At 36.3% G+C, this 14,250-nt stretch overlaps 1 protein-coding gene across 4 annotated transcripts in view; it reads right to left on the bottom strand.

Annotated features, from left to right (window-relative positions):
- Positions 1 to 2,915: 2,915 nt before the first annotated feature.
- The window catches only part of LOC123552791 (dynamin-1-like), a 56,782-nt gene continuing 45,447 nt past the window's right edge, over positions 2,916 to 14,250 (bottom strand). For 3 of the 4 annotated variants that reach the window (XM_053525133.1, XM_045342536.2, XM_053525132.1), the window contains exons 17-19: positions 13,601 to 13,762; positions 11,562 to 11,600; positions 2,916 to 7,933 (exon numbers count right to left, since the gene is read on the bottom strand). In XM_053525133.1, the coding sequence (XP_053381108.1) occupies positions 7,858 to 7,933; positions 11,562 to 11,600; positions 13,601 to 13,762 (277 nt within the window). In that variant the 3' untranslated portion in view covers positions 2,916 to 7,857. The remainder of the gene's footprint in view (positions 7,934 to 11,561; positions 11,601 to 13,600; positions 13,763 to 14,250) is intronic. The other variant, XM_053525134.1, reaches the window with a different exon arrangement.

Genomic DNA, 14,250 nt, shown 5'->3' with positions numbered 1-14,250 from the left:
CATTTCTTTTGTTTTTCACATAATAAATGTGTAATGTTCTAAATATTATATTCGCATATGTTTGTTTGTTCATTTTTAGCCTGCTGAATTTTTTTTCGCCCTTAGTTTAATCGATATTACATACCGACAGCATAGGTTCCCTTCAGGGCGGATTTTCACCTTTTCACGTATGCTGTGTCGATAGCTCACGAGACGACCAAGTCACGTGATGGCGCACATCGACAATATGTTTCGATAAAAGGAGGATAATTTTAAGTTTTTGCATAGGCAAATCGAAATAATAATTTTTTCTTGCTTTTTAAAAAGATAACATATTTACAAAAATACCGCGAGCATAGGTTCCACCACTCTACAACGTATAGTCTTGACACTGATGGGGGGCCGAGAATTGATATGAAACTTCTGAAATTCATCTTGAAATAAACTGATAAATTTTATTCAAGAAGTTTCTGGTGAGTCTCTGCATCGACTGCATTTTCAATTTTATATCAGTAAGGTTTAATGATAGCTCTGTTTGTAACTCCTCTGTTTGTTCTGATTTTTGCGGCACGTATAAGACCATCTTTCCGCGCTATAAGATCTTCTACAACGTCTGTTTCCATTGAGAACCACGATCAATGAATAATTGTTTTGTAATCGGTCTTACTGTGACTGCAAAATTCTACAAACTGCTGAATATTTTGCTTCAAGGAGACTTTCCTAACTAGTCCAACACTGTACTTAGATATTTCCAAGGAAAATCTTGAGCCGACCAAACATTTTTTAACAACCAGGCTACAAGGCTAAAAGTACTTGCGTGCGGAGACTAGTCTAACAAGAGCACCGCCTTGCGGGTGCCGACGCTCATCTGATTTTTTTTGTATAATAGAAATATTGTCCTACCCATGATTTTCTAAGTCTAAAAAGGGCCATCACTCTTGCAAAAAGCAGGATAGAGTTATGTTTCTTGATGTACAGTGTCCACTTATGATGGTGAAAAACTGTTGCAAGTTTTAAAGCAATAGCTTTGATAGTTTATGAGAAAAGTTGACTTAAACATAATATTCAACCAAGAAAATGATTTTTCTAAGTCCAAAAGGGGCAATAATTATTGCAAAAAGCAGGATGGAGTTATGTTGCTTGCTGTACAGGGTCAGCTTATGATGGTGAACAAGACTTGCAAGTTTTAAAGCAATAGCTTTGATAGTTTAAGAGAAAAAGTTGACCTAAACATAAAACTTAACCAAGAAATCTGATATTTTCTAAGTCCAAAAGGGGCCATAAATCTTGCAAAAAGCAGGATGGAGTTATGTTTCTTGCTGTACAGGGTCAGCTTATGATGGTGAACAAGTGTTGCAAGTTTTAAAGGAATAGCTTTGATAGTTTAGGATAAAAGCTGACCTAAACATAAAACTTAACCAAGAAAACTGATTTTCTAAGTCCAAAAGGGGCAATAATTCTTGCAAAAAGCAAGATGGAGTTATGTTTCTTGATGTACAGGGTCTGCTTATGATGGTGAACAAGTATTCCAAGTTTCAAAGCAAAAGCTTTGATAGTTTAGGAGAAAAGTTGACCTAAACATAAAACTTAACCAAGAAATCTGATATTTTCTAAGTACAAAAGGGGCCATAAATCTTGCAAAAAGCAAGATGGAGTTATGTTTCTTGCTATACAGGGTCAGCTTATGATGGTGAACAAGTATTCCAAGTTTCAAAGCAATAGCTTTGATAGTTTAGGAGAAAAGCTGACCTAAACATAAAACTTAACCAGGCAACGCCGACGCCGACGCCGACACCGACGCCGACAACCGCTCAAGTGATGACAATAACTCATCATTTTTTTTCAAAAAATCAGATGAGCTAAAAATGCAACATTGTCATTGGTCAATTTGAAAACTGCACCCAGATACAAATAATCTTAAATTTCAAACTGCCGTATCTTTTTCAATAGTGGTCCGATTTTAAAAATTCTTTCAGTATTATGAAAGACTGGCTTTCATATGAAATTAACTTATTGACAGGCTTTCCCTGTCCTTTAAGATTTCAGACTGGTCTCCAAAGTCACCTTGTTCCATCATTCCAAATACTACTAGATGCTTTTGTAGAAAAGCGCATGTCTCCCCCAATGCATAGAAGTAATAGGCAAAAAGTCAAAAGGGGACAGGAGCAAAATTCCAAGAGACACTGATGGTTTGCTGCAATAGGGATCATCTGCTCGGCGTGCCCTATCACCCCAAGAAGTTTCAACATTCTGTGCCTATTGGTTCTAAAGTAATGGATTGGAAACGGTTTTCCGTGTTCTGGCCCCTGTGACCTTGACCTTTGATCGAGTGACCACAAAATATAAAGGTTCAACTACTCTGCATGTCCAAACATTCAGGGCCAACCAGTTCTCAAGTTATTTATCTGAAAGAGTTTTCCCTGTTCAGGCCTGTGTGACCTTGACCTTTGAGTGACCCCAAAAACAATAGGGTCATCTACTCTGCATGTCCAATCATCCTATGAAGTTTCAACATTCTGGGTCAAGTGGTTCTGAAGTAATTGATCGGAAATGGTTTTCCATGTTCAGGACCCTGTGACCTTGACCTTTAACAGAGTGACCCCAAAATCAATAGGGGTCATTTGCTCTGCATGTTCAACCATCCTAGGAAGTTTCAACATTATGTGTAAAGTGGTTCTCAAGTTATAGTTCGGAAATGGTTTTCCATGTTCAGGCCCCTGTGATGGAGTGACCCCAAAAACAATAGGGGTTATCTACTCCATAAGCTCTACCACCCTATGAAGTTTGAAGGTTCTAGGTCAAATGGTTCTCCAGTTACTGATCGGATGAATGGACAGACAGGGCAAAAACAATATGTCTCCCAGGGATGGTGGTGGGAGGGAAAGACATAAATATTTTCTAGATTTAACTCAAGAATAAAAAGTTGCACATGTACATTAAGTTTTTAGACTTTAATAATAATGACATAATGTACATACATAAATATCAACAGAAATATCAAACTATAAATCAAAATTACAGCGCTACCTATGGAATAATATTCTATTTGCAAAACTAATTTTGCAAAGTATAATTTCATGAACTATATGGACAACTGTTTAGTGGAAAATTTCTGAGTCTAAGTCAACCTGCTTGAAATTTGCAAGAAATTTTATAAAACCAGCAATTACGTAAAGGATAAAATTATATGAGCCACCCCATGAGAAAACCAACATAGTGCATTAGTGACCTGCATGGATCCAGATGAGCCTTCGCATCCGCACAGTCTGGTCAGGATCCATGCTGTTCCCTAACAGTTTCTCTAATTGCAATAGGCTTTGAAAGCGAACAGCATATTGCTTTTGAGCCCCAATCTTTAAACAAATGAATAACTGAAAATTGTTTCAATGCACAAACACTAAAAAAGCCTGACAAGTGTCACAAAATACGCTGCTTCAGGATTAGATCAGTATTTCACACATTGATAGGTTCTAGTTAAATTTTATACAAATGAAAATGATAATGTTTACATTAAATCCAGAATATATTTACCTGGCAAATATTGCACTTCTAGTGTTCATATGTCACTAACAATGTAAAACGTGTTAGTGCCAAACAGTCTTACCTGTAAATAAAACTGTCTGACACTAAACATCTTTATCCCGTTATTCCCAGAATTTTATTCTTTAAGGAAGCTTATAACAGTTTCTTTCTTAGCAGGGTGCTACCTGACAATTTAACATTTCAAGGGAGACAAATCTTGTTAACCACTAGGGTACAAAGTGCCTTTATCCCATGATCCAACATGTCTCTTATTGCAAGATTTCAAACTTTTTTTTGTACTTCCTTAAAAATTAAAATCACTGGTTCATTATATTAAGCTATGAACACTATTAAACGAGGTATGACTGTTTGCCCTTGACCCTTAAAGTTGACAGTATTAAAGCAAGAATCATCTAAATACAGAGGTTTCAAGTTTAAGCGAAATCATTTCCACTGCTGCTAAAAAAACTTTAAAGCAAAAATAGAAAATTTCTAGAAAAAAAGACAAACACCAAAATTTGTAAAAAAAAAATACAAAGGGAGGGAATGCCTGAAAAACAAAAAACAAAAAGAAAAACGAGAGAAAACAAACAAAGTAAATGGGGCTTATTTTGACAAAGTGGACCAATCATTGCATGTTAAAAGGTTGTCCTCTTAACGCCTTCAAATACTCCGAAATGAACATATGAGTCATGCCATGGGAAAACCAACATAGTGGGTTTGCGACCAGCATGGATCCAGACCAGCCTGCGCATCCGCGCAGTCTGGTCAGGCTCCATGCTGTTCGCTTTTAAAGCCTATTGGAATTGGAGAAACTGTAGCGAACAGCATGGATCCTGACCAGACTGCGCGGATGCGCAGGCTGGTCTGGATCCATGCTGGTCGCAAAGCCACTATGTTGGTTTTCCCATGGCACGTCTCATATACATGTACGACTACATCTACCCAACGTGTCAGGTCTAAAATCTATACAATTAGTCAGGTCTATAATATTACACAAAATTTGTGACAAAAGTGTGGTAAAATTCTATATAAAAATTGGAAATCTTTCACACTTTTTTTTTGTGTCAAAAGTAAAAATTCTGCCAAAAACCAGGGCCTGTACACTGAATTCATTTAAACACTACTTCAGGCATTTAAACAACTATTGCAGACATTGAAACATTATTTAAAACATTTACATTTAATATGAACTTTTAACATTTTTTGCTCAAACTTCTCACATCTTCTCGCAGCTGTAACAATTTTTCCCAGCAAAATTGGAACCGAGTGAGCAAAATGCAAACAAAGGAAATGATTGAAGTTCTGTTTATCAATGCATCTGGATTGATCTTTTGTAACTATCTGTCTACAATGACACAAAAATGCTAATTTCACTAACATCACTCCTACACGTACATGTTACAGAATAAATATCAATTCTATCAATTAAATTTTGCCAAAATGACGTGTATCTGACTAAAAACTGGTGAAATGCTTCTTTTCTATTTATTACATTGACAATACAAAGTGTGCATGTATACATATATATAATACCATTCTACAAACACTTTTATTATATATTTACAAATAAAGAAGAAAATAAATCACAGATTTACGATAGTCTAAACATTGCATAACATTATCATCTAAGATTGACTTCTGGCAAAACCCGATGACTTTTGCGTTTTAAATGTTCGAACCATTCTATTGGATAAAGGTAGTGAACGCACATTGATATCAACAATTTTAGCTCAACTGAAGATTTTTGCTTGCCGTTTCAGCATCCTAGGAAATGTACATGTAGTTCGTATGAGAACGTGACTTTCCGTACCAGTCGGAAAATGTGGAAATCGTACGTGATGAACTAGAAGTCTGTTACTATTACTGCAGGTCCACTACCTTAACTCTACAGATTCGCAGAGCATTTATCCAAGTTTTGAAAGTTCTAACAGATTATCAAGTCTAACCTCAAATCTTTGGACATCTCACTCCTCTTCAAATGATTCATTAAAAGCATTTTAAGTCAAAATCTTTTGTTTTGTTTTGGGTTTAACGCCGTTTTTCAACAGTATTTCAGTCATGTAACGGCGGGCAGTTAACCTAACCAGTGTTCCTGGATTCTGTGCCAGTACAAACCTGTTCTCCGCAAGTAACTGTCAACTTCCCCACATGAATCAGAGGTGGAGGACTAATGATTTCAGACACAATATCGTTTATCAAATAGTCACAGAAAACATACGCCCCGCCCGAGTATCGAACTCGCGACCCCGCGATCCGTAGACCGACGCTCTACCTACTGAGCTAAGCGGGCGGGTTTCAAAATCTTACTTATTATTTTGGCATATATGGTTAAAGGGAAGAGAAGGTGACCAATTAACAGTATAAGACATCTAAGAAGTTTTTTATGATCTACATATGTCTATAAATTTCTATCAAAATCAAAATGTGCCAAAATAAGAAGTTTTTTTATGAAGTTCTGTACTTAAATATATATATAAAAGTATTGCTTGATATTAAAGTGACATAGATTTCATACTTACGTAAGTATGCAAATACAGGGTCTTTTAATGAACATACAGAGCGATGCAAGTTAAACCTAAGATGTAAAGTTTTATAAAACGTAATTTAGCCAACAAACTTGAGTCATCCTTACTAGATACCTTCAACTTCTGAATATATTTTTCTTGACTGATTAACTTTCTACATTAAATTACAATTGTCAACATTAACAGCTGTTTAACAATATACCAATTTGAAAGTACTAATGGTAAAACATCAACATATTGTAAATTACAGACTGAACTCATGTCTTTTCGGTAAACATTCACATTTTAATTGATAAAATACAGGATTTCATCTCTCTCAAGTCATATGACCATGACACTGTTACTTTGATAAAAAGTCATATAAATATTTTTAACTACTTAATGCTACTGTATCATTTTTATGACAGAGTTACTCTATTCGACAAAAGATTATTACTGAGTAATACAGGTATCTTGTAGACAGGTTATTATACATGGAATTCATTAATGAGCCGCACCATGAGAAAACCAACATAGTGCATATGCGACCAGCATGGATTAGATCTGTGTTGTTCGCGAACGGTTTCTCTAATTGCAATAGGCTTTGAAAGCAATGCCCAGGCTGGTCTGGATCCATGCTGGTCGAAAATGCACTACGTTGGTTTTCTCATGGCGCGGCTCAATTTTGAACCTGCCTTAGCAGCTACCTGTATTAAGTAGAACTTTGCCTTAAGCAGGCAGTAAAGTAACTCCCCAAATTTACTTTCTTTCTTTCTAATTTCAGCTTTTCATAAGCAGCCACCTGCCATAAACAGCCAAACTGTGTCATTCTATTGGATAGCTGCTTAATAAAGGTTTGGCATCTTCTGACCAAAGTTCTGAATACAGCAACAACAAAAACACTGAACAATGTTAGCTGATGGTTTATATTAGAATATTGTATTATTCAATTCAAAATTTAAACAAGAAATGGTCAGTAACTCTCAAATGCACATCTTAAAACATTTTACGCATCTCATTAATGATTTTTTTAAATGAATATCCTGCGTGTTACATTCAAATTTTTAATCAGCAAGGTAAGAGATAGTAAGTTTTGTTCTTGTCTTAAAAGTTTATCACATGTTATTGTACAATGTCAAAACAGTACCTTAAAACCTAACAAACTTTACACCCCAAATATTGTCGCAACAATGCAAAAATCGGATAACTGCTTCTTTCTGTAAATGAAATTATCAACTTTTATACTGTGACGACAAATTATGACTTGTGTAACTTGAGTACATACTCAAATACGCTACTTTATCTTAACAGGTGTGTTTATACAATTACATTAACCCTTAGCCTGCTGGCAGCAAGTGATTCTGCCTTTGCGACCAGTGCAGACCAAGATCAGCCTGCACGTCCGTGCAGTCTGATCATGGTCTGCACTGTTCGCCATTCAGTCAGTATCTTTTTGGTAAACACCCCTTTTAACAGTTAATGGTACTGTCCAAACTGAAAGATGGACAAGTTCATTATAGAAATTTAGCAGGCTAAGGGTTAATTAGAATCTAAGTACCTAGATTCAATTTGCAATTTAAAAGCAACCTATTGTCCTAGATTAATATTTCATACAAAAAAGTGCCTTTTGTTAACAACATTGACCGGTAAATACACACCTAGTAATTTTGTTTAAGACTTCTGCCTATGTTATAAGTCAGATACTGGACATTCCCTAACAATTTCAACATTCACTGTGTCCATTCATTGTATATAATACACACCATTCTAACAAAGTACTATAAATAACATTCTGGCATCCCTTATTTTCAATGACAGCTTGCAACGTTCTTACATATTATTTATTTGTCTAGTTTGGACGTGCTGGTATTGATGGCCGATCTGGAATTCTTGGTGCATTGCCAGGCTGCGGAACACCCGCTCGTCTGAAATTATACAATTTACAATTTATTTCCTTATACAGGCTGCATAATGACTAGTCATTTTTTTCATAACCTTACAAGTGTCTCACAATTATAATTATTAAAATCACCAATGCAATATTCCATTTACTTTATTCATCGCTATTGTGTATGCCCGTCATTCGGAAGTGAAAAAGGCGCCCCTGTGCCTGTATGTTAATCTTTGTTCATTTTTAGTCACCTGCCCTTCTTTCCAATTACTGTGGGGTCAACTCTAGCTGGGAGCTGAATTTTTTTTTCTGGGCAGTCAGATGAAATTTTTGTTTGCCCTATATGATTATATGCAACAAACAAGAGCTGTCAATGATGGTGACAAATGCCCCCCACAGCACCTTGACCGTTGATCTGGTGACCTTGACCTTTGACCTGGTGACCCCAGTCAGTAGGGGTGGTGTACTCAATAAGTACTATCAGCATGTGAAGTTTGAAGGTCCTGGGTGAAGTGGTTCGCGAGTAAAGTGCCTTCATGCAAAAAGTTAACGTTGGCCCCTGTGACCGTGACCTTTGACCTGGTGACATCAAAGTCAGTAGGGGTGGTGTATTCAAAAAGTACTATCAGCATGTGAAGTTTGAAGGTCCTGGGTGCAGTGGTTCACGAGTAAAGTGCCTTCATGCAAAAAGTTAACTTTGGCCCCTGTGACCTTGACCTTTGACCTGGTGACCCGAAAGTCAGTAGGGGTCGTGTACTCAATAAGTACTATCAGTATGTGAAGTTTGAAGGTCCTGGGTGCAGTGGTTCACAAGTAAAGTGCCTTCATGCAAAAAGTTAACTTTGGCCCCTGTGACCTTGACCTTTGACCTGGTGACCCCAAAGTCAGTAAAGTGGTGTACTCAATAAGTACTATCAGCATGTGATGTTTTAAGGTCCTGGGTGCAATGGTTTGCGAGTAAAGTGCCTTCATGCAAAAAGTTAACGTTGGGCCCTGTGACCTTGACCTTTGACCCCAATGTCAGTAGGGGTGGTGTACTCAATAAGTACTATCAGCATGTGAAGTTTGAAGGTCCTGGGTGCAGTGGTTCGTGAGTAAAGTGCCTTCATGCAAAAAGTTAATGTTGTGACGAACGAACGAACGAACAGGCGGACAGTTGAAAACTAATATGCCTCCTTTCGGGGGCATAAAAAATCCCTACCTACTTACCCATACAAAAAGCTTTGGGTTGCGTTACCACAAACATTTATTTTAATTACGCCCTAAAAAACCTATAAGAACCCAATCCAGCTGGCTTGCCCGATGGTCAGTAGTTCCATCCAGCTACCTTGCCTGATGGCAAGGATCCTAGCCAAGTGCAAGCTTGCCTAATGGCTGTGGTAACTTACATGCAAGCTTGCTTGATGGCAGTGACTCCATCCAGGCCTAAGCTTGAACCGCAAGTATTTTGCCTTAACAACTTCTACTAGAAGAAGAATGGTAAGAGTAAGACCCTTTGCGACAACTGTATATCACAAGTGACCCTTCAGTCTATGAATCTTGAGACATCACAGAGAAGGGCCTAAAAATTACTTTGACAACTGGACAAGGAATATTTTTTAGGCTGACAAAGAATGCAACGATAGTAAAGATAAACTAGAAATATCATACTCTACTGTAGCATTTCTGATTTTCAAGTTCACTGTTTTAAGCATATTATACTTGACATCTGCATGAAAGCAAATTACCCATTTCTAACACTCATGTCCCCATGCTGAAAGCCTCTGGTCTAACACATTTGCCTACCAATTCTCAACTTTCAATACACCAAATAGCAAAACATATTCAATTTGATGGTCTCTATTTAAAACGACCAACACACAAAAACATAACTTTTCAGGAGATACAAACTGAAGATTTTCTTAAAATTATGCAGAATGCTTAGGTAAAAACACTAAGAAATTTGAATTTTGTCTCTAAATGCTTGTAAAAAGTTATATGCAAATTTCATTAAATGCCTGTATAAGGTTATTTTTTTCTCACTGAATTAGATATCTGTCATTTTCCACAGATATGTCATTGAATGATGCAATAATGTGGGTTCAGCATTCTGAATGGTGACCATCAATATCAAACAAATTCCCATGCATGATAAGTGTAACCATTAACCATGCATGCTATACCTGTTACCACTGATATGAAACCATCCCCTGTATGGTAATTGTAACCAACAACTTCAAACCATCCCCTGCATAGTAATTGTTACAATAAAAACCATCCCCTGCATGGTAATTGTAACCATCAATTTCAAACCATCCCCTGCATAGTAAATGTTACAATAAATATATCAAACCATCCCCTGCATGGTAATTGTAACCATCAATTTCAAACCATCCCCTGCATGGTAATTGTTACAATAAATATATCAAACCATCCCCTGCATGGTAATTGTAACCATCAATTTCAGACCATCCCCTGCATGGTAATTGTAACCATCAATTTCAAACCATCCCCTGCATGGTAATTGTAACCATCAATTTCAAACCATCCCCTGCATGGTAATTGTAAGAAATCAAACTATTAGTAAACACTCCAAATAATTAGTGCATGCAAACGAAGATACAGAAATAAAGAAATGCACACATGCAAAGGAAGAGATAACATACAGTAAACTATTATTGTTAAGTTTGAAAGTTACCAGGAGTGGAAACTAGGATTCTATCCCTAAGTTATGGCTATTTGCTAGAAACTGTTTACAAATGTTTGAAAAAGTAGCAGTGGAGTACTAACACACCTGTACCAACAAACTAAAATCCTGGTTATACTTTCAAGCTAAGTTCTAAAACAGAAAACAGAATTATTCCAAATCTAATAAAAGTTAAAGATGGCCATAATGGCTCTTGATCACTCACCTGAGTTTCACAGCCGGCTTGAACAACTTTGTTCAAGAGTCAACTAAGGGACACTTGTTTGAAATTACTTTAAATTAAAACATGCAGTTTCTAGCAAGCAGTTTCTAGCAAGAAGATTCTTTAAGTTTCCACTTAAGCCTAATACAAGAAAAATCTGCCCCATCCTCTTAGCTTTTTTAACATAGTGGAATGAACTAAAGAAATTTGGAAAAGGAATATTTGTGTGAAATCATTTTAGATTCACGCCAGCAGTATCTAAGAAGAACAGTCTTACATACAGACATATTGAGATAACTAGTCTCGCCTAATGGCGGCCATGTTTTTTAATATGTCTTGAAGAATTTGGTACAGGTTCACCCAAAGAACGTAAGTGTGAAATTATTTTCAAATCAGTGAGGAAGTTTTTAACATTTTCCATATAAACCAAAAGTACTCCCATCCCCTGGAAGCCATGTTGTTAATGAAGCAATATCATCTAAAGGAGTTTTGCTGAGGGTCACCTAGATTTGAGAGAACCTGGAAGGGGGTCACCCAAGGACCATTCCTGTGAAGTTTGCTCGGAACTGGTTTTGAGGTTAAAGACATGTTCTTTAAGAGACTGTGGCTGATAATGGACAACAGACATTCAAAGATCCTAAAAGCTCACCAAGAGCATTTCATGCTCAGGTGAGGTAAACAGACAAAATAGTTATATTTCTGGCTAATTTAGCAACAAACCCATAACCAAACACAGAGAAAACAGAAGAAAAGAAGATAAGATATTAACAATACCTTCCAACAGAACCGAACTTTGAGGCAGTATTCAGCGTCCTATTTAACAATACAACATCTAACATGCTTTAAAACAATCATATACTTGGATGATATCTTTAGGTGCATTTTTATTATCGTAAACCAGGATGATTTTGCAACATATAATTTTTTGTTACCAATATTCAGTTCATGCCTTGGTCAATATGAAATCATGTCATTGTTGAAATTTTAAGTTTTTAACCTCTCATTTCTTGATATATGCTTAATTTCTTTTAAAATTTGGAGATCAAAAAATTAATTGTTGCTACAAGTTCATCCTGTTCAGTCCTTTCATCATTTTATTCATTTATTCTTGGCCCACAAAATTTTCATACTTCTGCAGTTTCTAATCTTTTTCATAATGCATTCAAAAACTTGCACTTCCCTATCAATAATAAGCAGGAAGCTTCCCGTGTTGTCTGGAAGAACATATATTTCTATGAATTAGGTTTCAGTCAATTGAAACACTTACACATTCAACCTATCAAGATTGCTTATCAGCTGATAATTTACAATTGCTATCCCTCTTACAAATGAGGGATACTTTGTTTTAGTTTAGTGCCATTTTTCAACAGTATTTCAGTTATGTGATGGCAGGCAGTTAACCTAATCACCATTCCTAGATTCTATACCAGTACTAACCTGTTTTCTGCAAATAACTGCCAGTATATCCACATGAATCAGAAATGGAGGACAAAATGATGTCCTTTATCAAATCATCATGGAAAACATTATTATGCCTAGCTAGGGAATCAAACTCATGACCTCAAGATCTGTAGATCTGTGCTCTCCTTTTTGAGCTAAAAAAGACCTGGTGGACTTACAGGATAGTAACCAGATGAAAAATTAAATTGATTTATGAAAAAAAAATAAAAAAATTATGATTTCTAATTTTCATTTACTGGTATCCAGTTGATTTTTTTTGTAATCATCCAGGGTAATAGTACAATACCGAAATCATACAGGGTAATAGTACAATGTCTATCATGCATCACTATCAAACTCTGCAATCATCATACGAACATGCTTTCATGGTAAATGTTGAAAATTTCCATTTTGAAAATTTGGAACATTTTCTAGAATCAAAATACACAAAACAGTACAATCTAGGGTGTAAACTTCATTGATGAATTTTGCAACTCTGTAGTACTGCTACATAAAGCTTTAGAAGGGTACTTTTTTGAAAATTCTACAAAGTTATCAACATTTACTTAAGCAAACTATCAAAGAACTGGACATTCATAGTTCTTTATGTACAACTAAACGGATCAGAAAAACTCAAAATTCATGGCATGTAAGCAGTGCACGTATCATTCTTTAATCGCTTTTCATCAAATCAGAGTGTTTTAGATGAAAATAATGCACAAAAAAACAAAAAGAGTTGCAGACAAAAATGCAAATGAGGGAAATCAAAGCAATGAATTAAGACTTTATTTTCTTGGAACATAATAGCATCTTCTGGAGAGTGGTGTAAAATTTATTTGAGCTGCACCATGTGAAAACCAACATAGCGCATTTGCGACCAGCATGGATCCAGGCCAGCCTGCGCATTCACGCAGTCTGGTCAGGATCCATGCTGTTTGCTTTCAAAGCCTATTGCAATTAGAGAAACCTTTAACGAATAGCACAGATTCTGACCAGACTGCGCGGATGTGCAGGCTGGTCTGGATCTATGCTGGTCGCAAACGCACTATGTTGGTTTTCTCATGGCGCGGCTCATTTACGTCTAAAGAATGAAAAACTCCCTAATGAGAAAACAAAATAACACGGATATTGTTGCATATCATTACGGGTCCATTACCTTTAAAATTAAAAATTATTATGTAAAATATAAAATTATACAATGTATTAAGTTATTAAAGTATAATTGCAAGTCAAAGTACTTGGATAATTTAAATTTAAAGAACAAATATAGAGAAGTTTTATTAATAGTTTCTGCACAATTGTATAGAACAAAAATAAACCACTTTTTATCACAATAATAAAGAGCAGCTAAATCTCAAGTAAAAAGTACTTACGAAGGAATTGCTGGTCCAGGAGCGCCTGGTGCTGGTCGTGATGGGACACCAGGGGCTGGCCTATTTGGTATAGATGGCATCCCAACCTGTGGGGCCGAGCCCCCTGGTCTGTTTGGCAGTGGTGGTGGTGGAGCCCGACCTGGTTTCGGAGAAGATGGTCGGCTGAAAAGTACCAAAACTTTATTGATCATTATTGCTTTAGATATAAATTAGGCCGATTCACAGTAATAAATTCAGACCATTGCATATCATAGCTGCTCTTTTTACAACCAAACATGCTCCTGAAACAACGCCCATGAAGAGACAACTTGCATTGATAGACCACTTTTTCAGTTCATTTTTGTGTTGTTAAACAACAAATTATAATCTATTAACCTTTAGCATGCTGCACACAAATGGTTCTGCCTTTGCGACCAGTGTAGATCATGATCAGCCTGAACATCCATGCAGTCTGATCAAGATCTGCAATATTTGCTATTCAGTCAGTATCTATTTTGGTAAGCACCCCTTTTAATGGTTAATGGTACTGTCCAAATTCAAAGATGGACATTCAACTTCATTATATAAATTTAGCAGGGTAAGGGTTAAGACATCACCTGTGTTAAGAAACCACTTTTTGCCCTTTTGGTAGCTTAATGTAAAATGTACAG

Source organism: Mercenaria mercenaria, chromosome 15, assembly GCF_021730395.1.
Source record: "Mercenaria mercenaria strain notata chromosome 15, MADL_Memer_1, whole genome shotgun sequence".
NCBI lineage: Eukaryota > Metazoa > Mollusca > Bivalvia > Venerida > Veneridae > Mercenaria > Mercenaria mercenaria.
The sequence above is the reverse complement of the archived record's forward strand: the minus strand, read 5'-3'. Positions and strand labels throughout refer to the sequence as shown.